This window comes from Amia ocellicauda, chromosome 8 (genome assembly GCF_036373705.1).
Source record: "Amia ocellicauda isolate fAmiCal2 chromosome 8, fAmiCal2.hap1, whole genome shotgun sequence".
Classification (NCBI taxonomy): domain Eukaryota; kingdom Metazoa; phylum Chordata; class Actinopteri; order Amiiformes; family Amiidae; genus Amia; species Amia ocellicauda.
Window position 1 is genome coordinate 21,688,806 of NC_089857.1, and position 24,408 is coordinate 21,713,213.

Below are 24,408 nucleotides of genomic sequence, written 5' to 3' on the forward strand. Positions count from 1 at the left end.
TCCCATGCTAAATAAGTTACCGGCATCTGCAAAAGTAACATAAAATAAAATAACAAGAAGTACACAGGTCCAGCACAGCCCACTGTGTGAGTCTTCACTGATGAATCCCCCAACCTGTGTTACTATTGATTGCAATTCGGTGTAAATGGTACTATGTGGCAGTTGAGGTTGACAATTAGACTTGAAAGATTCATTTGTCATTGAAATGTTAACTGTTATGGATTTAAGCGAGTTATGTTTGGTTGGCCTGAATGTGGGTTGTGAACCGCAAATAATCTGTTGCTGTATCAGTGAATGGTAGATAAGATTTAGTAACCATGTGCTTGTATGGCAACATGTATTCTTTCAAAAATTTAAGAAAATTGGGTGCTTATATATGTAGGGATAGCCAGATAAGTGGTTTATGCGATGTCAGATTACACTGAGAACTGCTGGTAGCCCATGTCCTGTCCCTAGTCCTCCTCTTGGTGGAGTCGTGGCCTTACGCTGTCGTTATAGGGCAGAACGGAAGGGTAACAGCAGGAGGTTTGATTTATTGAATTAGAACAATGCCTGGAATTCCTCCTGACGTGCCTCAAACTATTCAGAAAGGAGTACCTCAGATTTTCAAGATGGCTTAGATGTAACTTCTCTGTGTTTGTCAGCTGTCACTGTCTGAACGTGTTCCTTCAGAAACAGTCTGAACATTCCTGGGGGTGGACATTCCAGCGCAACGTTTCATAACCACACGGTCCCTTCCAGCAATGTGTAAGATATATATCATGGTTGTTCACAGCTGAGATCCTTTTCCAATTTTTTGGAAGTCTAATTCCTGTTTAGGGTTTATTTGATTTGAGTTTTGATTTATGCTCTACCTTAAAACAGTATTTAGTTCCTCCGAGTAGTTAGCCCTGCAGTTCAGTAAGAAACTGTTTGCTGCCTTTTAAATCAATAACCAGAAACAGTTTGCTTGATGTCATTAGAGTGGTGGTTAGTGCATGAATGAGCATTGCCAATGGAACAGTGCTGATTAAAATACATTTTAGTATTCAGCATGGTAGTGTCTGTCTTGCATAGTGTTGAACATAATACAATTTTAATTTAGTAACATAAATCTAAGAATATGGGTTAGCTTCCTATAGGTTAGGCTAATAGGAACATTTTAATACTGGAATTGATTTGGGACAAAGTTAGGCAATTTCTCTTACAAACGAAAGCTTGAGGGCATCTGTTAATGAATATAACCAAATTCCAGATATAAGTAGTAGATATCAGTCTAAATCAAACAACGTTTTGTTCCTGGAGTGTAATTTATCTCATATTTTATTTTAACTTAAATCATTCACTGCATATGACTAGTAACCACACCCCCACCCCTGCTGAAACTGTATTGTTGTAGCCCAGCTACAGTGGCTGTACTGATAAGGCCTATGTTGAATATTCAGGATGTATATTCAGTAGAAATAATAAACTTTCAAAAAGTGAATTTTGAGATAGGAGAAGTGAATAACAGAACAGTATCATATTTTTCAATAAACGGCTTGAAGAGGTTGATCAAATTCAGGACATCCTATATTATTTTAATCCCACGTTGGGGGACACATCTTTGAACACATGAACCTAATGTTATTTTGAAAAGATCAGATCCTGGATTGAAAAACAGAAAACTAGGATCTACTTTAGGAATTAGAGTTTTCTCTCTTACATAAATATTGTACCAAGTGTTAAATGAACTGCAGTAATATTGTAACCCTGTCTTTTGGCCCCAATTAAAGCCCATTTCCTTACCTCTGGCTAAAACTCAACACTCTGCATCCTGGGCATTTTACAGTAGTAGTTCTCTTCAGTTTTTGCATATATATTTGAATAGCATCTTACCTTTTACCTTTTCTTTATAATTACATGAGTTAATCATTTGAATGATTTCTTGGCTCTTGTCGTCTATCTTGATGTGGCTCTGTGCTCTCCCTCGTGGTCTCCAGATGTAGTGCAGGCAAACAGTGTTGTGGAAATGTCACGGCTTCTGAATTCGAAACACAAACAGATTGTGCAATCACTGCATAATGCCTCTGAGAGGGAGCTCAGTAGCAGAGCACGAACACATGAGGTGAGACTTGATCAAAACAGCCAGAGATTGACATTTTACAATAGCCCTGGCTCCAACAAGCAACGTTAAAGTCAGGAATGTGAGATGTATTCCTGATATTTTGTTGTTCAGTGTGTGTAAACAAACATGATTGTGGGACATGGTGTTACTGTTTCTTTTATGATGTTCTGTGTACAGTAGAGGGCATGCACTCTCTCTTGGCTGCCTGGCACTATTTTTCATTTCATAGTGTTTTCTGTTTGCTTTATGTGTTATAAAACCTAAACTAAAATGTACTTTACTAAAGTAAAAACAGGTTTGGCCTTTAGGCTGTAACTGTGACTTTTTATCCCACATTAATGAGAGGATTATATAGCCTATGTACTTGGTTAAATTGTTTTTAAGGGCATTTATAGGACATTTGTTTAGATTGATCTCCTGTCCATATCCTGTGAAAATCATGATGCCAGTCTCAGTATCAAGGCATTCTGTGTTTCAGGACCTAAAGAGCAGCCCCACCCAAAATGTAGATGCAGCATGTTCCTGCAGGGATTTGATGAACATCAATTTATCTGGTTTGGTTTAGTCGGATAAAGAAACCTTTGTGAGACTGAGGAGCAGAACCCAGATATAATATTTACTGCTTTAGTCATGAAGTTGTAATGCATTAGTACATTTGACACCTATGACTTTTGAATGGGTAATTATAAGGTTTAAAACATTGAAGAAGGATGTTATTATGATTATGAATATTTGTAATTATTATGATTATGCTATTATAAACCAGGGTGAAGTTTTTAGGGTTTTATTTTCAGTCATTGTATGACTGTGTGCTAAAGGGCCTGAGTAAATGGTTATGATCTGATTATTATAAATGTGTTTTCCTCTTTCCTCTGTGTCCCATGCAGGAGTCTGTTCAGATGGCCGCCCAGTGGTGCGCTACAGCAAGGACCAGCGCCCGACTACCCTGCCCATCCAGCCCTTCATCTTCCAGCACCAGCTGAGCAAGCAGCCCAAGCTGCGCCCGCTGCTGAGCGACTACGTCAGCCAGATGTACAGCCGGCCCAGCGGGCAGCCGGCACACGACCGGGGCTCCACCAGAGAGGGGGAAGAGGAGGGCGGAGAGAGGGAGGCAGATGAAAACAGGGCGAAGAAAACAGGCCCGAACACGGTGCGCCCCTCCCCTCTGGGCAGCTACTCCCCTGTCCGCCACGGGGCGCCCAGTTCTGAGACCTGCTCCACCTGCACCCCAAGTCCAGACCGGGGGCACAGCGCTGTCCAGCCACCACGCAGCCTGTCCTGCCCCCTGTCTGCCAGTCTCCTGCCTGTCCGCCCATCCCCCGTGCCCTGCGTGCTGCCGCCCACTGATGCCAGCCAGGCCGTGGAGCTGAGCAGGGACTGCCTCTCCAAGCAGCTGCAGCAGGCCACGCCACCCCAGGCCCTGAAGAAGGAGCCTCCCAGTTTCCTGCCAACCATCTCCGGGTACAGCCTCCACCGAAACTCCCTGCCCACCCTGCCCACGGCCGGCTTCAGCCCGCTGGGACACCTAGAGCCGGCGCAGAGGTGTGGCAGCAGTGACGGAGTCCGGGCCAGTGCGCAGACCTGTGTGGCCGCCCGTCCACCCAACGGTATGTGTCCAGTTCTGCCCTGCTCAGATATTGACTGTGTGTAGGACGGTATCTTCTCTTCCCCCAAAGCACTGCATTTCTACTCAACATTGACCCAGATCTGTGTTTACATGCATCTTGAATAGATCCAAAAGCCTCTTCGCCGTGTGTTGAATTATTTTCCTGCTTTTTTCCCCCTATCCTTCATTTTTCATTTTCCTATTTATTCAGTCTCTACGGTCACCATCTGCATGTTAATTAAGGTACTTATTCTTGTTTGCAAATGAATTATATATTTATATCTGTGAGTATATGTTCGAGCACTAAACAACAGTTAGAAAAATAAATTATTTTAAGGCAAAATGCTCCTATTTTTGAAGAACTTCATACAGAGAAAATTATGATAAAATTCAATAGAGAACCAAAGGAAGTTAAATCGATTAAAAAAAGTGCAAAATAAAATGTTATGTTCTGCTCTGCTTACAAAAGAGATTATAAAACCAGAACCACAGCGATCAGTTTTTATCTTTTTAGTTCTGGTTCCATGTATAACATTGAGAAATGAGGAATGACAGACTTCCTCCTGACTCCTCCTCCTCCAGCTGTGGACAATATTCAATGTTCTTTCTAGCTTTCCTGTCTCTTTATAACTGGTATCTTCTTTTCCTCTCTGCCCCCCCCCCCCCCCGTCTCTCTCTGTCTTGTCCTATTCTGTCCTGCTCTGTCTGTCCCCCCCCCTGTCCCACTGTCCGCCTGCGTTTGTCTCTGTGCCCTCCAGCAAACCACCTTTCCCCTCAGGCCCTTAAGTGGCGGGAATATCGTCGCAAGAACCCGCTTGGTGTGGAGCGGGTGGCGGGCGCCCCTCTCTCCGGCAGCTTGGACACCAGGAGGCCGGAGGGCAGACTGACCCGCCGCAATGTGTTTGACTTCCCAGTCTCTGCCAGCCACGCCCATGCCAGGCAAAACGGTGCTGCTGCAGTTTTGTGTCAGAGGAATGCTGGTGGGGGGGGTGGAAGGAAGCATTTAGGGATATCTCATTGGGCTGTGGTCAGGTTTACACAATACAATAACACTCACACACGCACACAACAAATTGTCAGACTAATGTTTTACTTTCTGGGAGTTGTTTTTCATCCTGCCCATGAGTTTCGATTCATCTCTAAGTGCAAAGCTGTGATTAAAAGTTAAGCTATTATTGAACAGGGTTTAATTTTACATTGGCGGACTTCACTTAATGCACAGCCACTGACCACTACTTAAAAGACCCGTGCTGGTAGTGTGGCTCTGGAAATGCACAATAACTAAGGTACCAGAAAATTCACTGCATTTTTCTCTGAAATTCACAAATGGTCACAGAGAAAATACTAAACCAATTACAGCGTGTCAGGGTAACATTCATTTTAAATCAAAATTACTAAAAATAAATGTTGATGTAAGTTATGTACATTTTTTATAGGTCACAAATATCCCCTGCCTCATACCAGAGACGCATTCAGAACTGAAACATTTTATCATCCTGCAAGTTCCAATGAACATTGTGACGTCAGAATACACAATTAAAAACATATTTTTCAATGTGTTGAACAATCGTTATGTAAAAGGCCTTGCTATAGATGCAGTAGTAAAATAAGTTAAAAACAAATGTAAAACTTTAATTATTATTCCTTAAAACACATTATTATTTATTATTATTATTATTATTATTATTATTATTATTATTATTATAATCTGTGTTCACGTTGAGAGTGACGTATGTGTCTAATCCGTGTGTGCGGTTCTCATCTGCAGGCCAGTCTGTGAAGCAGCTGCAGAATTACTACAGCGACTTCTTCCCAGACTACTTCTCCCTGACAGAGAAACCACCCGAGGAGTTCTGTCTGTCCCCCGACGCCGCGACCGAGTCCGTCTCCATTGACCTGCTGCAAAAGAAAGGTGAGCAGTGCCTTGGTCTCGAGTTCGGCCACCTTAGATATCTGTAATAGTCCTTTTTTTGCAGTTGTTATAGTGTCATCTGTATCTGCCTCAGTGTTTGCCGTCATTAAGTGTGTGAAATACCATTAGCTTTGGACTGTTCAGTGTGTGGAGCCAAAACATTGTGTGCTGTATCTTTGCTGTGGCTGCTGTTCAGTGTGTGTGTGTTGTTTATGGGTGATTGTAATAGAAAGGATTATACTGCAAAGGCAAGGGGTGATGTATTTATTTATTTGTGTGGTTCCTTTTTTGAAGCATGTTATACCACCTCAGTAGATCAATTGAAAATCTCCATGCCCACTCTGTATAAACACTACATTTAAGAGGGCAGGCTGTGATGCTCTGTGCCCAGGAGGGAATACTTACAAATGTGCCCTACTTTATCTCCTCTTCTCCCTGATTGGCTGGGTTAATGAGGGCGCTCTCTTAGGAGTGGTGTAACCCTGCCTGTGGAAATGTTTGCACATGTGTTTCTGGGAGACCCTGTTCCACACACTAATGTAGGTCAAAAAGATCTGAATCCACTCAATATCGACTCAAGGTTATTTCTGCCGGACTGCTCATTTGAGCGAAAAAAAAAAAAATCTAATGTCTCAGCATGACCGAATGTTCTCGAGTTCTTTTCATAAAAGCAGTTCTATTTGCCAGAAAGCGTCTCAATGTTAAAAATGGCAGTTCCTTAATATCATTGTCAATGCGTGTGTGTATGCTTTTTCTTGGTAGGCTTCTTAACACGGTTCTGATAATTAAAGTTTTGTATTCTTCCCCCAAAAGAAAGAGTATCAGAGAAATGTTCAGATAAATGCCTCTGAACTGCTTGGTATTTGGTTAATGAGCAGGAATCTGCAAAAAGTCTTTACCGTCTTGAAGATCGAGGACAGGGGGGGACTGCTGTGTCTTGAAGGGGATTTCTATCACTTTGAGCCCAGTGAAAGTATCTAGTGATATGTGCCTGTGCTTTTTCCTGTGTTGCAATTGCTACCATTTGTATGTGTTTTGAGACTGTATGCCATTCTTACATTGATTTGAATGAGATCCATTTTATTGACTTTCCCCAGGGCTAGTAAAGGCCATCAATACAGCAGTTGACCTGATAGTAGCACATTTTGGGACCAGTCGAGACCCTGGAGTCAAGGTAGGGTACATTTTAACTAGTCTGTCATTGGTCCTTTTGCTTCTTGCCCTTCTAACTAGCATAATTGCCCTTCTGATTAGCTTTGGTCATGTGAGATGTGCATGTCCATTGCAGGAATCTTCTCTGTGCACTAAACTGCTTAATTAATCTTGAAAAAATCCTAAACTAGCAAACCGCATTGCCTCCCCGGCTGCTGTGGCTGCCTCAGGTCATGTCTTCTAGCAGGAGATTTGCAGTTTGTGTAAATGGGAGACGCTGTGTGAGTCAGCCCTGCTCTCAGCCCTGCAGTGCTATAGCTTACTCAATTCCCCAATATATATCGCCTCATTTTTGAAGCTCTTAAAAATAATACACTGCTCAAAAAAATTAAGGGAACACTTAAATCACACATCGGATCTCGATGAACTAAATATATTAAAGATAAAAATCTTTACTGTACATTGTGTAATTCGTTGAGAACAAAATGACGTAACAACAGTCAATGGAAACCAAAATCACCAACCAATTGAGGGCTGGATTCAAACTGACACCGAAAATCAAAGTAAACAATTGAAATCACAGCATCCTGCACCAGAAGGGACACAGGGCCCACTGCACCAGCGTAAGGTCTGACGATCGGTCTGAGGATTTCATCCCGGTACCTAACAGCAGTCAGGGTACCGGTGGCTAGCACATGGAGGTCTGTGCGACCCTCTAAGGATATGCCTCCCCAGACCATCACTGACCCACCGCCAAACCGGTCATGCTGGATGATGTTGCAGGCAGCATAACATTCACCACGGCGTCTCCAGACTCTTTCACGTGGAGGTCATTTTGTAGGGCTCTGGCAGTGCTCCTCCTATTCCTCCTCGCTCAAAGGAACAGATACCGGTCCTGCTGCTGGGTTGATGCCCTTCTACACCCCTGTCCAGCTCTCTTCTCGTGTAACGGCCCGTCTCTTGGTATCTCCTCCATGCTCTTGAGACTGTACTGGGAGACACAGCAAACCTTCTTGCGACGGCATGTGTGGATGTGCCATCCTGCAGGAGCTGGACTACCTGTGCAACCTGAATGGGGTGCAGGTACCGCCGCATGCTACCAGTAGTGACAAGGACACTAGCAAAACGCAAAACTAGAGAAGAATCAGTCAGGAAGGATAAGGAGAGAGCAATTGTCTGTGGCCACCACCTGCAAAACCATTCCCTTTTTGGGGGTTGTCTTGCTGTTGCCTCTCCAGTGCACCTGTTGTCACTTTAATTTGCACCAAAACAGGTGGCATTGATTCACAATCGCTTAGACTTCCTAACTGGACAGATTTATATCCCTGAAGTTTAATTGACTTGGTGTTATGCTGTGATGATTACGTGTTCCCTTAATTACTTAGAGGAGATTTGCAAAGATATATGCACTGCTCAGTCTAAATATTTTAAGATTCACTACACAAGCTCTTCCCTGGTGGAATGAATAATAATAATGGTTAGGAGTCCCTGATGCAGGGTTCAGATGTCTACACCCATCCTTTTAGTGCTTATGAAACATCAGTTTTGAAACAAGAACTTGCTTTCCCAGACTGAGGCCCTGTCTCCCTTTGTGTGTTGTGTGTGTTGTGTGCACCAGGCCAAGTTGGGCAACAGCTCTGTGAGCCCCAATGTGGGTCACCTGATCCTCAAGTACCTGTGTCCAGCCATGAGGGAGGTGCTGCAGGACGGACTGAAGGCCTACGTGCTGGACATGATCATCGGCCAGCGCAGGAACGTGCCCTGGAGCGTGGTGGAGGCCTCCACACAGCTTGGTGAGTTTACAAACATCCAATGTATATTTAAATAATACAACTTGAACAAAAATATTCATATTAAATTGTGCCTTTTTGGAGAGCGAGATTGATGGTTTTAGTTCATTTTTATTGTCTTTGTTATGTTAGTCGTGTGGTTGCGACTGTCCTATGCCTTATCTCTCTCTGTCTCTCTCTGTAGGCCCATCCACTCGTGTGCTGCACAGCCTGTATTCCAAAATCAGCCAGTACTCTGAGCTCACGAGCCACAGGATGAGGTTCAACGCATTCATCTTCGGCCTGCTCAAGTGAGTTCACCAACACTACCTCTCTATTGCATGCCAGACGTCTTATTTACTATGAGATAGTATTGTAGCAGAGTCATTCTTAGGGCTAGACCAAATCAAAACTTTTACCCAGATGCAAATCTCAAGTTCTACCCTATTGTGTTTCGCTTTATATTTAATATAAAGCTCTGTATTCAAATAACTGTTTCCGATTGTCAGTATATTAACACAAAGCTGATGTTGTAGAATGAAGAAAACAACATGTGAAACCTTTTAACACTAGGTTTGATTTACAGAACAGAATGGCTAATCAAAAAGAAGTGTGTGTGGATTTATTTTCAGCTGGGATGTTATTAATGTTATTATTATTGATTTCAAACCTCCTGCTTCCTTTGATAGAGTGTTGACTAGTTTATACCAGGCAGGCTGTCACAGTCATCACAGTGCAATGCTTCAGACTTGAATTGCTGGTGTTGGCTATGAATTAGTGCTGTGCTATAGCTGCTCTGCGTTGCTCCTCCCAGAGCACCCAGCACTCTGAGGACTCGGACTGTTGGCTGGTCCAGGCGTCTGATTGGTTAATTCCTTATATGTGACAGATACCGTATATAGTGCTGAATAAGCCTTCAGAGAGCCTGGTGTTCGCTGACTTCAGCAGTCTGGTATTTTCTTCATTATTCTGAACAGGCAGGTTATAAGAGCGTTGGGCGGAGGGAGAAAATGAATACAAAATGATAAAAATAACAAACTAAAAAAAGTTAAATTAGGAAGGTAAAAATTAGACTGCAAACTTTGTGTCTGCACATTTGTCATCTGTACATTTCAAGCTGATGGGTGTTTATTTTTAACATTAAAGTACTTCATTTTGCTTTGAAGAAACTGAAGTTTGTTCAAAGTCTTAGAAAACACTTTGGAAAATTTTTGATCGCACAATTTCCTTTATGTGATTTTATTATTTGCAGTAGCAATGTTTTGCTCCTGTGCTGCACTCCATGGTTCAGTTTGGCAGGCACACAGATGGGGTTTTGACTAATATATAAAACTGGTGTACCCATCTGGTTATTAGACCAAATGCTTCCATGTTGTGGTACTTCTCACAACACCAAAATGATCTCACCTGTGTGACCCCTCTGACACTGTGACTTGGGATATGACAGTACAGGGGTTAAAAGTAAGCAATTTACTAGGTGAGAAATGAAGGAAGATGCTTTTCTGAGTCTTGAGTATATTTTGAGTACCATTTAATATCAAGGTGTTCGTGCCTGGGTTTTGCTGTTGACGACATGAATTATTTTTTTATCTTTCAGTCTGCGCTCTCTGGAGTTCTGGTTCAATCATCTGTACACTCATGAAGGTGAGGATATCTCTGTATCCTTTGAGTTCGTTTACTAACACAATACTATGTATGTTTTTATCAGTTTAATTTCCTTCTTTTCTACTAGTTCTATTTAATTCCTCCCATCATCAGTTTGTCTTTAAATGACTTTGTCTCCAGTGCACATGTATTATCTGGTGGACTGAAGTGTCTTGCCTAGTTTCTGGACTTTTTATAGAGCTGTATATTTGTATCCTGTTAAGACAGACAGAAAGGCAAATGTATATTTCCTTGTCAACCCAAATCCTATAACCCATCCTCCATGCCCTTCCTTTCTGTGCCTCCTCGGACGTCACTTTTATCATCTCTTTTTCCCCCTTCCTTTCATCCCCATCTCCCCCTCCCTGCTCCATTTTCCTTCCATCTCTCCACAATCTCTTTTTCCACCTTTGCTCTTCCTTCCTTTCCCAGACGTCGTTGCTGCGCACTACCACCCGTGGGGCTTCCTGCCGCTGTCTCAGGGCGTGTGCCAGCCACTGTTCGAGGAGCTGCTCCTGTTGCTGCAGCCGCTGTCTCTGCTGCCCTTCGACCTGGACCTTCTGTTTGAGCCGCGGCTGCTGCAGAAGGGCCAGGAGCAGCTGCGGCGCAAAGAGCAGCTGTGCTCTGCGGGTCAGGGCCTGGAGCAGTCGGTGCGCTCCACCTTCCAGCTGATGAGGGGCTGGGGCACCGTGCCCACGAGAGAGGGGCTGGAGCCCAGGAGAGACGGGGCGAGCAGTGAGATGAAGTGGGGCGCGTTGAAGGACGAACCTAAGGGAAGTGAGGCGGAGCCAGCAAGAGAAGAGAGACTGGAGAGGAGGTTGATGGGAGCTGGGGCGGAGTCGTTGAGAGAGAGTGGAGGAGGAGGCGGCAAGGGCAGCATCACGCAGAGGGCGAAGGGAGTCGGCGGGGAGTCGTGGTGGGAAAGAGAGGAAGGAGAAAGGGAGAGGAGGAAGGAGAGGGACCAGCCCCTGTCTGAGGGGACCAGACAGAGAGACCGGCAGGCGGGCTGGTGGTACCAGCTGATGCAGAGCTCCCAGGTCTACATCGACAACTCGGCCGAGGGATCCAAGTTCGTCAAGTGGGAGAAGAGGAAGAAGGCGGCCGGGGAGGCCCAGGCCTCCCGGGGGCAGGACGTAGGCCGCAGACAGGCCCAGCCGCCCCCTCGGGTAGGAGTGGTGGAGGGGGCAGAGGCCAGTCAGGACACAGAGGCCAGGAAAGGAGGCCGTGGAGAGCTGAGTGCCGGGAGTAAAGGGAAGCCATCCTGGATGGGCAGCCCTCCGGAGTCTGTGCTCAATGAGCTCAAGAGGAGCAAGGAGAAGGAGCCGGAGACGCTGGCATCGGGTGGACGGCGCGGGTCCCAGGAGGAGGGGGCCGCAGACGGGGCCGCTCAGGGGCTGCGCTGGGGGAGGCTGTTTGGAGCCGGCGTGGGCTCCCCCGTCCGGACGCAGAGGGCAGAGCGGGCTCAGAAATCCAGGTCAGAAACTCCTCTCTGTGCTGCTTTTGTCTTTCTCAGACACACAATATTGAAAAAGCAGATGTTGTGGTTATTTCACAAATTACTAACCACAGAACTAAGATTACATTTTTTCAACAGAGAATAATGATGACACAAATAAAACGTGTAAAAATTTAACTTAAATATACTCATCTCAAGCAGATTGATTTATATAGATTAATTGTTTACAATTGTGGTGGCCAGTTCCTTGTAGTATTGTACAGGTTCCATATTTGTTTCTTCTGCTTTTCAGGCATGCATAAATACTATTGTCTTTTAAAACCCTTCGTGCTGTTTGTCCCTCCCAGGCTGCCGTCAGGATGGCTGAGTTTGGACAAGTCTGTGCTGGACCTGATGGCACAGACGGTGGGTGCGGGGAAACTGTGGGACCATCCTCCACAGCTGCAGAACACCCCCCCTGCCAGAGAGCACAGTCCAGCACCGCATCACGAAGCAAAGGACTCCAAGCAGCTGGCGCTGTGGTAAACAAACACACTTCTTCTGTTCATAATCCCACGCATGTTGTGTTGTGACTGTGGAGACTAAATATATAGCTGTGTGTATCGATTGTGTCATCATCGATACCTCAGGGAAGATCCTTTTTTAAACCTTCCCTTGAAAATGAAGTGTGTTGGACTGCTGTTTGGTGAGGCCGGCACGGTTGTGTCTGACCATGTGATGCGTGTCTCAGTGTCGTCCCTCCTGTCTTCGCCCCCCACAGGGAGGTGCGGACGCTGTGCCACCACATTGCCACGGAGCCGGGCCACCTCAGCTTCAAGAAGGGCGACGTGCTGAGGGTGCTGAGCCGAGCCGAACCCGACTGGCTGTACTGCGCCCTGGGGCACAGCTCCGGCCTGGTGCCCATCATCTACGTCACCCTGACCGAGGAGTCGCATGGCAACTGAACCACCCAGGAGGCTTGTGGGGTGGACTGGGGTCAGAGAGGGGCCTAGATAACAACACCCCCCTCCCCACCCACCAGACGCAAACCCTCTTCTCTGGCCACCGACCACTGGAAAACACTCACAACCTCACACACGCGCACACACACTCGCACAGACAAACACACACACACACACACACACACAGTGCGTAGGGAGCACTGGAACTCGGCATCTACAGACTGACTCCAGGTCATTAAACAGTTAACGATACTTTCTGCTATATCCGTCAATCTATATCTATACCTATACCTATATCCAATCTGTGTGTATCTTAAGGCGGAAGATAGAAGGAGTGTCACAAAGGAAACTAAACTTGTTCATCATCTTCAAAAAGAGGCCTGTAAAGTCCTTTGACATGTGCAGCATGGGACGGGACAGAGGACAGGAAATAGGGACACATTCTATAAGGGACAATACTAAGCATGGCACTTTTCTAACAAAATGCTTTCTTTCGGTACATCTGCTATACACCCAAGTGTATCATCTATAATGTCCTCGCATGAGGTGAAAAATAACATGGAGTGAAGGTTTGTTCGTCGAAATGAGATGCATCCTACGTCCCTTACAGTTGAAAACACACTTTGCTAATCGAATTCACTACAAGCAACTTCTCCGTAAAACATGAGTCGCTCACGTCGAATTCACCAAACCAGACCCACCTACACAAGCAACGTTCCTTCTCCCCCCAAAGCACACGGCACAATCCGGAATCACAGTTACATTGACCGTTTAATTGTACTCTTAAGGGAAGTCACATCACTGCACATTTCAGAGGATTTTACAGGTATCTGGTACCTTTTTAGCTGAGCTCATTCGTTTTTGTTTTGACACAGTTTCTTAACCGTAGTTACCCTGTGTGTGTGTGTTCACGCTTTATTCCTTTCCTGTCAATGGGGGACGAATACAAAATAAAGTATTACAAGGTAGAGTTTTCAATCTAGAACTAACAATACATATTTATGAGGGGTTTTAATGCGGATTATTTAAAGCTGAGTCAATGTGTAAAGTGAAGATTGGCCTTAAAACAGCATTGAACAACTGCTCTAAAATGTGGACTTGCCTCTGGTTTAATCATGCTCTATTAAAACCCCTTATTGTTAAGCCATATGTAAACCCTGCGGAAGTTCCAACGTTTTCTGTTTTCCAAGTCGTTGATGAGAACAATCACACAAGTGGGTTTCGGTCGGGAAGACGAAAAAGCCGCCTTACGTTGGCCGTACGAACGTTATCTTGAACTTTTCTACGGCGATTAGAAACGGACTTGACTGGCCAGCGTCCGCTCACAGACTCCACCCCGTTTGGACCACGGGTGGAGGAGGTGGCTGACTGGCTCTGGGCAGGGGAGGGCCCTGGTGGCACTGGAGTCTGTGCATGTGTCCCCATAGCAAACATTGCACCCTTCAAATGCCCCCCATCCCTCCCTCCCTCCTCCCAGTGCATTTATTCGATGGACTTTGGACACGGCATAGGTGCGGGGACTGGAGAGGATAAATACAAGAATCTATATAAATAATATGTGTTGCATTTAATTTATTTATGAAGTACTGATGTAACTTATTCCGGGTAGTGTATAGCTGCATAGTGACGTGCAGTAACAAAGTTGAGGATGTAAAGGAAAGCAGGTGAGCCCAGGGGAGGCATGACCGAGGGAAGATCGATGCTCTGACTTCTCTCCACACCAGTGGCTAGTGGCAGGACACCACAAGTTCTGCGTAGGACCCTCACAGGTGTGTTTAGGTTTGTGGTCTGGAACAGGGTGGCAAAAGTATAACACGTTCACTGATCCTACAGTTTCAGCTTCTGTTCAAGAGGCACAGATTAATTTCCGAGTGAAATGGCATGGAACACTTAGTGTGTTCACCACCAGCTGTCAAGTACACGTATAAAATTGTTTTTATTTATTTAAGTTTGCACATTTGTTCCTCATTCACCTTAATTGGAAGACTTTATTCCTGATTTGTCCTGTATAAAAATGTATAGCAGAGGTGCCATATCTTTAGGTGCCAAAACACTTACCCAACCAGGTGCATTGTCTTTATAAATGTGTACCTGAAGTGTGCACTAGTGCCACATCGTGGGGACAATTCAGATTGTAATGTGGCCTTAAAATTTCGATGTGTCCAGTGAACGTCTTGAGATGAAGAAACTTCCAAATTGTGTGTGTTAATGGTACAAACGCTTCAACACATCAGGTAAATAAGGGATTCTAGAGAAAACACTGATGGGATTTAGCAGGTTTTATGAGGGAGGTGTTCAAAGTATGGAATGTGATTGATAGATAGAAAAGGGTTGGTTGGGAATGGTTAGTGGACGGAGAATGTGGGGTTTTTGGTTTTGGTTTCATTGCCTTTCAGCAGTTGGCTGTATTAATGACAGGCCTATAAAAGCCTTGGTCTTTAAACTTGGTTGACTGAATTGAAAAGGCTACATTGTAGCTAAAGGTACACTGGATAAGGCAGGCTCTCCAGCTCAGTTACACCACTGTGATTTCACTTTTTTTTTTATAATTAAGGCTTTATATTTCTTCTTTGATTTGTTTCTATATATACATATATTTAAGCCAATTGCACTTTTTATTTAATTGGAAGTTGTAAATATTCTTAATTTAATACCACGTTAATTTCCACCCATGAGAGAATTGTACGAGGTGTCACACAGTTTTCCTTTTTGTTTAACGTGTTTTTAGAATAAAGGGTGAATAGAGTATATTTTCCTATTTGATAGAGTAGGGCAGCTGGGTCGCTGAAAATGTCCTGTACCTGTTTTATAGGTTCGTTTAAAGCGGCTGTAGAGAGCGGATTTCCTGCAGCTGAGGGTTTTGGTCACAAAATGGGGGATGGTACCAATTTAATATTATTGGGGGTTGGGGTCGCAACTCGGAACCCGTCTGAATTCCGTGGATGGAGGTTCCAGAATTCTTCCCAGGCAGCCTTGCTTTCCATTTACATTCTTGGCAGACATGACAGGCAGTATTTGAAGGAGGGGGAGAGACAGTATTGGTGCCTTTTGGGAGAACAGTTCTGTGGAGTTGTCTGCACTGCCTAGACCTGCACACACAAGCTGAATCCTTCTTAACCGCTTGATGTTTGAGCTTCAGGAAAACCAGTCTGTAAAAGGGAGTGGTGGGTATATATGTACATGTATTTTCTTCTCTTTTTTTCTGTCTGTTAGTATTATATCTCCTGCTTGTACATATTCCAAGTGACACTAATGTCTTCTTTTATCCATGCTATATAATGTGTATGGCATTATTAATTTCAGATGGATATTAATAACAAGGTGCTCATGTGAACACAGCCTAACTGCAGTGTCTTGTCATTTTTACATTTTGTAAAATGTTAATTTTTCAAAGATTTTCATTTGTTTGTTGAATTTAGACCAAAGTCTTAGACAGTGTAATCTGTGTAATAGCTCTTGAAACACTGGACTAAAGAGAAAAGCAATGATTTAACTACACATTAACACAAAATTGACTTTCAAAGGTACAAAGGGGGGGAAAAAAGTTACAGGTTGTTTCAGTTTTGGCTGATTACAAAGTGACAGTATTTTAAGAGAGGGGCGATTCTGCCCTCTAGTGGATGTTCTGTGTATAGACTTGTCCAAACATTTTCAACAGCCTCATTTAAGTGTGTATCTCTTGTAATACAGATGATCTCTGACACTTTAGAATCAGTTGGTTTGTGTAGATAAGGCACTGAAAGCATAAAAGAGTGAATTTATCCCCATAGGAATCACAGATACTGGGACATTTACAGTTGAAGTCAAATTCTACCTTATCTCTAGGCTTTTATATATATATATATATATATATATATATATATATATATATATACTTTCTCTTTATTAATCATACATGTGATGCACAAAGCTAAATGACTGTGCAGAGAATATAAGTTTTTGTGAGAATAGCAGTTCATTTTCATAGCAATTTTAACAAAATTAAAACAGATTTATTTTAAATGAATGTTTTCCACAGAAGTGAACACAATCGAACCCAAAACACCCTACTAGAGCAACATTCAATCAAATAAGTATTTCTTGCCCCTAAGTATCCTTAGTGCTCCTGTGGTCTAAAAGATTACATCTGTCACAAGTGACCCCAGAGATACAGGATACTGTTAAATTATGCTGCACCATGTAAGAAAATCCCAGACGATACAGGACCATTATTAAATTATTATAGTAATTCCAAAACGTATAGGAGTTAAGCGACACCATAGTATATTTAAAAGCATCTGTGGTCTTATCAGCTGGAGGTAGTTGATAGTTCATTACAATACTGAAAGAAAAATCGTCAACAACTACAAACTGATTCATCCAGTCAAAATCATGAATGTATAGGTGGACTATTTCACATTAGGTGTGACCTTGCAGACATTATTGTTTTCAGTAAATAATTTACTTTAATTAGAATGCTTGTGCTATTTGGTGGAAATTGTGTAATTAAAAAGCTTCCCTCCACTGCTCTCAAAGTAAGAAGCCTCGGAAATCTGCCTGACAACAACTGTGTATTAATTGAGACCTGATCTTGTGATTCCTGCCCTTTATTTTATCTGATTTTAGGTACCCATAAGCTTTAAATCATTATATCAATTAATAAACACATTCCCTGGAAATTAACCAACCCTGATTGCAGAACGCATCACTCTACCGTGCTGTACTTCTGGAGAGTCACGTTCAGCAGGGTTTTGGGAGCCCAAGCTTATGGATTACAGGACCGATTAGACACTTTTCAACCTTTATCCCTGGATTCCAGCAGCACCTCGAACAGGCTGTCATGGCACATGGCACTAAGCTGCCATCTGCTTCTGACTGGTGCTGTGTCCCAGGGAATTGTGGGTGAGTTGTCCAAAGGTGTGGCCGTACTGAAACTTGTACCCTGAGGCAGGAAGAAGAAAAGGGTAAGTAATGGACTGAAGCAAAAGACAAGGCTGCAGGGAACTGTGCCATTCTCAAGCTGCTCACCTGGCACGTGCCCAGTGTAGCAGGGCAGGAGGCCCAGGTTGGAAGGGTAGATCTTCGAGATCGGGGGCAGGTTGTGTCCTTCTCTACGCTCCCCTGGGAGGTGGAATGGCCCGGGGGCGCTCTTATTGATCTCCTGGCCAAACTGTCTCAGGGCCTTGTTAGTGGTGACGGGGTAGCCGGTTCCTATGAGAAACCGAGCTTTGGGCACATATCCAGTGAAGCCTGCGAGGAAATAATAGAGCTGCTGTTCAAACCACGGTCTGGAGTAGAGGTCAGAAGTTGAAAGTATTCACATCCTTTATTTGAATGTGAACGGTTATATAATACTTTCTGGTTATGAAAAACATGTCTGACCTGAGATGAAATATTTGTGGGGGTTTTCATCCTCCATGAAATAGGGGGAGCCGTGTGGCAGCCAGACTTCTGTGGACTGATAGGGCGCCGCCTCTGTGGAAACTGGGACCAGCGGTGTGGAGTAGCGAGGGTGCTGGGGAGGGGGGGGGGGGCATAGACACAGCCAACATTTAGGCCCGGATTACAGCATTTTTTTCAATTACTAATACACATTACTAATACATAATTAGGCAGTCTTAAAAGTGCTCTCAAAACATTTAATTTTCTTCCCCCCTCCAGGCTTGAAGCAACAATCTACTAGGTACAGCACTACACTGAAACCAGCAAAATATTATTCTCATCCACTGAAGTAATGAAAACGAGAAGTGAGTGTATGTGTACAGGGGCTATGTGCCGGTGTCAGTGAGTTACTTTGTGTTCAGGAAGGCCGCTGCTCTGCGTTGGTTTGACGACGGCCGACTTGGCTCTCTCCACCCTGCGCTGCTGCTCGGCCTCGAACTCGGCGAGAGCCTCCCGGCACAACTCTGCGTACGTTTTGGAGAAGTAGTTCTGGCTTTTTGGGACAAAGCCTGTCAGTCGCGTGAAACAAACATTTGTCGTCATCGTGTGAATTTTCAAAGCCACCCATCAATGGACCACACAGGCATTTCTTTGATTTTACCTCTTCAACTATTTGGATCATCACAAATGTTTGATGGCACAGAATCACCAGTTTTGTGCTTTAAATGTAAAAGAGAATAAGGGATGAAAAAAATTTGGAGTTGAAGAACGATGATCAGGAGAAGCATGCAGTAAAGGCCGGGATCATGAAAGATGCCAAAGGGGGAAAGTGGGTGAAGGAAGGAACAGGGAAAGGGTTTGAGAGACCTAACACAGGAACCTCAGGATGGGGTGCAGGTGGTGCAGGTTTTAGAGTTACTGCATGATCACAGATGAAGCTCAGTAGCAGGTGACTGAAGCAGCAGGACCTGTGTATCCAGGGATCATCCTCTCCTGCTGTCGGCAGTTTCCACGCCGGCTCCTCCAGATCTCGTCCCGGGGGCCCGTGTCAGTCTCTGTGGACGGGAATCTCCCGGTGTGCAGGACCAGCCGCTGGGAGCGATGGACCTCGGGGTCGGTGAGCAGCCGGGCCGTCAGCCTGCCATACGTGTTCCCCACGTTGTACTTCAGCTGAGGGCAGTACCCGGCATAGCTGCGTGAGAAAGGAGGCGGCTTTAGTGTGATGTGGAGCTGGCCAGTGACAGAAGGGACGCAGATAGGGGAAGGTTGGTGTCCAAATCTGAGTTGAGGCCACATGCAGTTGACTTGAGTTTCATTCACCTTGTTCTTTGGGAATTCGGTTGTTCTCCACCGATTTGTGTGCGGAGGTCTGAGGTCAGAGGGGTGTGACCACAGGTGAGCGTCCTCCCTGAGGACGCTCACCTGTGGTCACACCCCTCTGACCGAGTCTGTCACAGTGCTGTGCTGAGGTTGTGTTGTAATTTCAAACAGCTGAGGAAAGCTGGACAAAGGGAGAAATGGCCTCCAGCACTGAACTGAATGCGTTTGAGGAGTTCTAGTATAAAGTTCAGCTTAATTTATATAAATTATCAAATAGGAACATGTTGAATTCCAATATTTAAAAGGAAACGAAGAGTAAATGAGTTAAAATTACAAATGTTTATTATATGTGTATTATAATATTACACAATAATAGCAAAGCCTATATCCTATACTGTGTAGTACATAGTTTACTGATCTTAAAAAAGTTTTACTGCTTTTACAACACATTTTAAAAAGGCAACACAGAAATAATGGCAATGCTCCCAGCATCTATAGACAAAGCTGTCCGGGTGGCCGGTTGCCATTGGTGCCCACTAACCAGGCTCAAAAACAGTGCAGCTCCAAGCAACGCAGTAATACACCTAATTTCGGTATGAAATCGAGACTTTGGGAATAGTATTAAATTCTGCATTTGTTTTATAAATGCCGTACTTTTATACATGTTTATTTGAACCCACAATAGTCCTTTCTTATACACAATAGCCCAAATGAACAGTAATCAAGTGTTCGATTTACATTCCAATGGGTCTTTATAATAAGAAATGATTGACTAGTTAGCTAGTTTTGTTGCTCATAATACTAATACCAATACTGCATGATCACCATAATAAAGGCATAACAAAACAAACTCCAAAGTAAACGCAAAGGAAAATATGCATTTCAAAAACGTGTGTGCGCCACCTACCCTGGTATGTAGTGCGGGTCCGGGGTGATCAGCACGGCGCCGCTGTGGGGAGGGACGTGCGGGTCCATGGCTGGCCGGTGCGCAGTGCGCAGAGCCGCTGGCCCGGGCTGTGTTTGCGCCGGTTGCTAGTTGCGGCTCCATGGAGCTGCGCTGTCAGCTGAGCGCAGGGAGGGGTTAGTGCTGTCCGTTGGTCATTTTATGCCACCACTTGCAGAGAGAGAGCGACTAACCAAGGCAAAAGTACATATAATCGATTTTACACACATGTATATATACATGTATATAAAGATCCTGCGCATTATGTCAATTCATACTTTTGCCTAAATTGTATCTCAAAATAGTCACTATTTCAAATCAAACAATATGCGCATTCAGTGCCTTACAAAATAGAAAAATAAATTAAATAAACACGTGGATAATTAGCAATACAAGAGACGGCCGGATCATCACAATATGTTGCTCTATAATTACCTGGGCACCCTTTTTAAAGAAAAAATACTTCAATGGATAGTCCTTACTTTATTTGTTTGAAGATGTTGACGTCATAATAATATGGAATGTATTTATTCATTTATTTATACAAGTTCTGTTTTTTCATTTGTTGGAACAAAGAAATGCTGTTCCTGGAACAGTTGGTTGGAATAACGTTGCATTGACGTCAGAATCCGACGTCAGAATTTGGCCATGTAATGGTTGTCTATGAAAGTTGGATTGACTAATTAGAATAATGTCGTTGTTACAACGTCAGAATCTGATGTCATTCCAACTTTCACATACAATCATTATATGACCACAATCTGACGTCGGATTCTGACTTCTGTATAACATTATTATATCAATCATATCAATGTTACAAGTCTGACTTGAAGTTCCTATATTAAACAATGCTATTAGTACACCACTTGCAGTATATCATTGAAATAACACAAGGCTTTTGTAGAAAGAAACTGAATTCAAGTCATACTTTATTTAATACAATTTTGCATTAACAGTAAAATTAACAATAAAAACAAAATAGAAACATATCATTTAGCTTGGCCAGTGGTTCTCAACCCTAATCCTGGAGGACCCCCTACCCATTCTGTTTCTTATTCCAATTGATCTCTCGATTACTTAATTGAACTAATAATATGCCTAATCTGAGCCTTCCAATCATTTTAAATGGGGGGTTTCAAGTTAAGCATATAATATGTTATATGAAACTTGAATTGGAACATTTTATAAGATATAGGCCTATACAATTTTAAAAGTCACATTTATGTAAATTATTACTCCAATGAAAGTGTTCAGTTAAATAACCTGAAATCTCAGAAATCAGAATTCTGACTCTGAAGAAACGATATACCCAAAATCATTATCATTATTACTGTCATGTCCTGATCCTTTCTCCACATCACTCTGTCTGCTTGTTCATGAACATCACTTTTGTTTCTGAGGTCTACAGCTCTGTCTTCTTGTTCCTCATTGCGGCTACTGACTTCAGCATTACATTTTCTCCTTGTTTCATACGTGCCATTTTTCAGTTTCAGATGGGGGGACACTGCAAATATCAGGCTGTTTTTTTGGCACTGGAAAATCTGGTCACGTAAATTTTTGATTGCATCCCAAATATGATCAGCAATAAACACATTTTAAACAACTACAGCAGCTGACCTACTCACAATTCAATATTCTTGTAGCAAATTCATTAATATAACACAACAGAACCTACAAGACCTGGAGCCAGTTGCATTAAAACCATAATCTAGACTTAACTCCCAAGCAGGACTTCAAAACGACATTTCCCATCATGCTTTAACTAGAGTGTAGTTTTGAGTGGATTTCAAGTCCTGCTTGGGAGTTGAGTATGCAACCGGCTCCTAGTTGGTTATCTCGTTTATAAAAGGGATACAAAAACACATTGAAATAATAATTAAAAAAAATCCTTCTTATGATTATGATTATTTTCTTAAATGGACAATTGTGTTATATTCTTCAGCTTTCGAGAAAAGTGTGCAGCGGACAATGTGAACTGGAGATTTTCAACACAAATCCAATATGCTGCAATTGTATCTCGGTCAGGATAACAGATATTTAGCCTATACATGCCGTGAGTATTGGTATTGTGATGAGCCACATCTTTAACTGTGGACTGAGCACTGTGAGCAATAGCAGGATGCTGTTGCTATTGTGAACAGATGGGGTAAAAGTAATGCTCAGAAGGTATATGGGGACTTGTTCTGCCTGTTTTCTCTTCTTTTCTTCTGTGACAGGTCACCGCCAGCAGCTTCAGCCATGAACCCCAGCTCTGATTGGCTAATTGGCACTTTATTATTGGACAATTAGCCGATCAAAAACATGAAAAGTCAGCTGTTTCGGGTTAAAGTATCAGCAATTGGTAAATAATAATGACACAGGGTGTAAAACTGAAATAATATGTCAGAATAGGCTTTCAGTACTGTCCTAACACACACACCTCCAACAGTGTGTATGGGTTATTTCATTGAAGTATCGACTCAAACAGACTGGTTGGTTATATTTTGGTAGCCTGACGTCGCGACTCAAATACAGTGAGGGAAAAAAGTATTTGATGCCCTGCTGATTTTGTACGTTTGCCCACTGACAAAGAAATGATCAGTCTATAATTTTAATGGTAGGTGTATTTTAACAGTGAGAGACAGAATAACAACAACAAAATCCAGAAAAACGCATTTCAAAAAAGTTATAAATTGATTTGCATGTTAATGAGGGAAATAAGTATTTGATCCCCTATCAATCAGCAAGATTTCTGGCTCCCAGGTGTCTTTTATACAGGTAACGAGCTGAGATTAGGAGCACTCTCTTAAAGGGAGTGCTCCTAATCTCAGCTCGTTACCTGTATAAAAGACACCTGTCCACAGAAGCAATCAATCAATCAGATTCCAAACTCTCCACCATGGCCAAGACCAAAGAGCTGTCCAAGGATGTCAGGGACAAGATTGTAGACCTACACAAGGCTGGAATGGGCTACAAGACCATCGCCAAGCAGCTTGGTGAGAAGGTGACAACAGTTGGTGCGATTATTCGCAAATGGAAGAAACACAAAATAACTGTCAGTCTCCCTCGGTCTGGGGCTCCATGCAAGATCTCACCTCGTGGAGTTTCAATGATCATGAGAACGGTGAGGAATCAGCCCAGAACTACACGGGAGGATCTTGTTAATGATCTCAAGGCAGCTGGGACCATAGTCACCAAGAAAACAATTGGTAACACACTACACCGTGAAGGACTTGAAATCCTGCAGCGCCCGCAAGGTCCCCCTGCTCAAGAAAGCACATGTACAGGCCCGTCTGAAGTTTGCCAACATCTGAATGATTCAGAGGAGAACTGGGTGAAAGTGTTGTGGTCAGATGAGACCAAAATTGAGCTCTTTGTCATCAACGCAACTCGCCGTGTTTGGAGGAGGAGGAATGACCCCAAGAACACCATCCCCACTGTCAAGCATGGAGGTGGAAACATTATGCTTTGAGGGTGTTTTTCTGCTAAGGGGACAGGACAACTGCACCGCGTCAAAGGGACGATGGACGGGGCCATGTAACGTCAAATCTTGGATGAGAACCTCCTTCCCTCAGCCAGGGTATTGAAAATGGGTCGTGGATGGGTATTCCAGCATGACAATGACCCAAAACACACAACCAAGGCAACAAAGGAGTGGCTCAAGAAGAAGCACACTAAGGTCCTGGAGTGGCCTAGCCAGTCTCCAGACCTTAATCCCATAGAAAATCTGTGGAGGGAGCTGAAGGTTCGAGTTGGCAAACGTCAGCCTCGAAACCTTAATGACTTGGAGAGGATCTGCAAAGAGGAGTGGGACAAAATCCCTCCTGAGATGTGTGCAAACCTGGTGGCCAACTACAAGAAACGTCTGACCTCTGTGATTGCCAACAAGGGTTTTGCCACCAAGTACTAAGTCGAAGGGGTCAAATACTTATTTCCCTCATTAACATGCAAATCAATTTATAACTTTTTTGAAATGCGTTTTTCTGGATTTTGTTGTTGTTATTCTGTCTCTCACTGTTAAAATACACCTACCATTAAAATTATAGACTGATCATTTCTTTGTCAGTGGGCAAATGTACAAAATCAGCAGGGGATCAAATACTTTTTTCCCTCACTGTACAACCAATAAACGATCATTGTGTACCCAGTGGGTTTCTACAAAACAGTTATTCCAAATATGAATTTAGATTATACTGAACTGCTCATCACAGTACTGTCACCTGGTGGAAGCAGCAAAAG

At 43.5% G+C, this 24,408-nt stretch overlaps 2 protein-coding genes across 3 annotated transcripts in view; one reads left to right on the forward strand and one right to left on the reverse strand.

The window, feature by feature from the left end:
- rusc2 (RUN and SH3 domain containing 2) overlaps positions 1-15,910 on the forward strand; it is a 44,393-nt gene extending 28,483 nt beyond the window's left edge. Inside the window, exons 4-13 of one of the 2 annotated variants that reach the window (XM_066710684.1) lie at positions 2,974-3,693; positions 4,451-4,639; positions 5,461-5,604; positions 6,702-6,778; positions 8,375-8,549; positions 8,731-8,836; positions 10,123-10,169; positions 10,602-11,643; positions 11,973-12,146; positions 12,386-15,910. In XM_066710684.1, the coding sequence (XP_066566781.1) occupies positions 2,974-3,693; positions 4,451-4,639; positions 5,461-5,604; positions 6,702-6,778; positions 8,375-8,549; positions 8,731-8,836; positions 10,123-10,169; positions 10,602-11,643; positions 11,973-12,146; positions 12,386-12,569 (2,858 nt within the window). In that variant the 3' untranslated portion in view covers positions 12,570-15,910. The remainder of the gene's footprint in view (positions 1-2,973; positions 3,694-4,450; positions 4,640-5,460; positions 5,605-6,701; positions 6,779-8,374; positions 8,550-8,730; positions 8,837-10,122; positions 10,170-10,601; positions 11,644-11,972; positions 12,147-12,385) is intronic. The other variant, XM_066710685.1, reaches the window with a different exon arrangement.
- Positions 15,911-16,536: 626 nt separating this feature from the next.
- On the reverse strand, positions 16,537-20,260 carry cimip2b (ciliary microtubule inner protein 2B). The gene is made up of 6 exons (XM_066710686.1): positions 20,155-20,260; positions 18,896-19,119; positions 18,339-18,496; positions 17,928-18,060; positions 17,574-17,795; positions 16,537-17,487 (listed from the first exon to the last, which is right to left on the reverse strand). Exons 1-6 carry the CDS (start codon positions 20,220-20,222, stop codon positions 17,399-17,401), a joined length of 894 nt encoding a protein of 297 aa, XP_066566783.1. The 5' UTR covers positions 20,223-20,260; the 3' UTR covers positions 16,537-17,398.
- Between the last annotated feature and the right edge of the window lie 4,148 nt (positions 20,261-24,408).

What these genes read in the sequence shown, in the direction of transcription:
- cimip2b (XM_066710686.1), bottom strand. Translation starts at nt 20,222, where the DNA reads ATGGACCCGCACGTCCCTCCCCACAGCGGCGCCGTGCTGATCACCCCG. An exon ending in GACCCGCACTACATACCAGG is followed by an intron (nt 19,120 to 20,154) that starts GTAGGTGGCGCA and finishes TTTCTCACGCAG; the next exon opens with CTATGCCGGGTACTGCCCTC. An exon ending in CCACAAATATTTCATCTCAG is followed by an intron (nt 17,796 to 17,927) that starts GTCAGACATGTT and finishes ATTTCCTCGCAG; the next exon opens with GCTTCACTGGATATGTGCCC.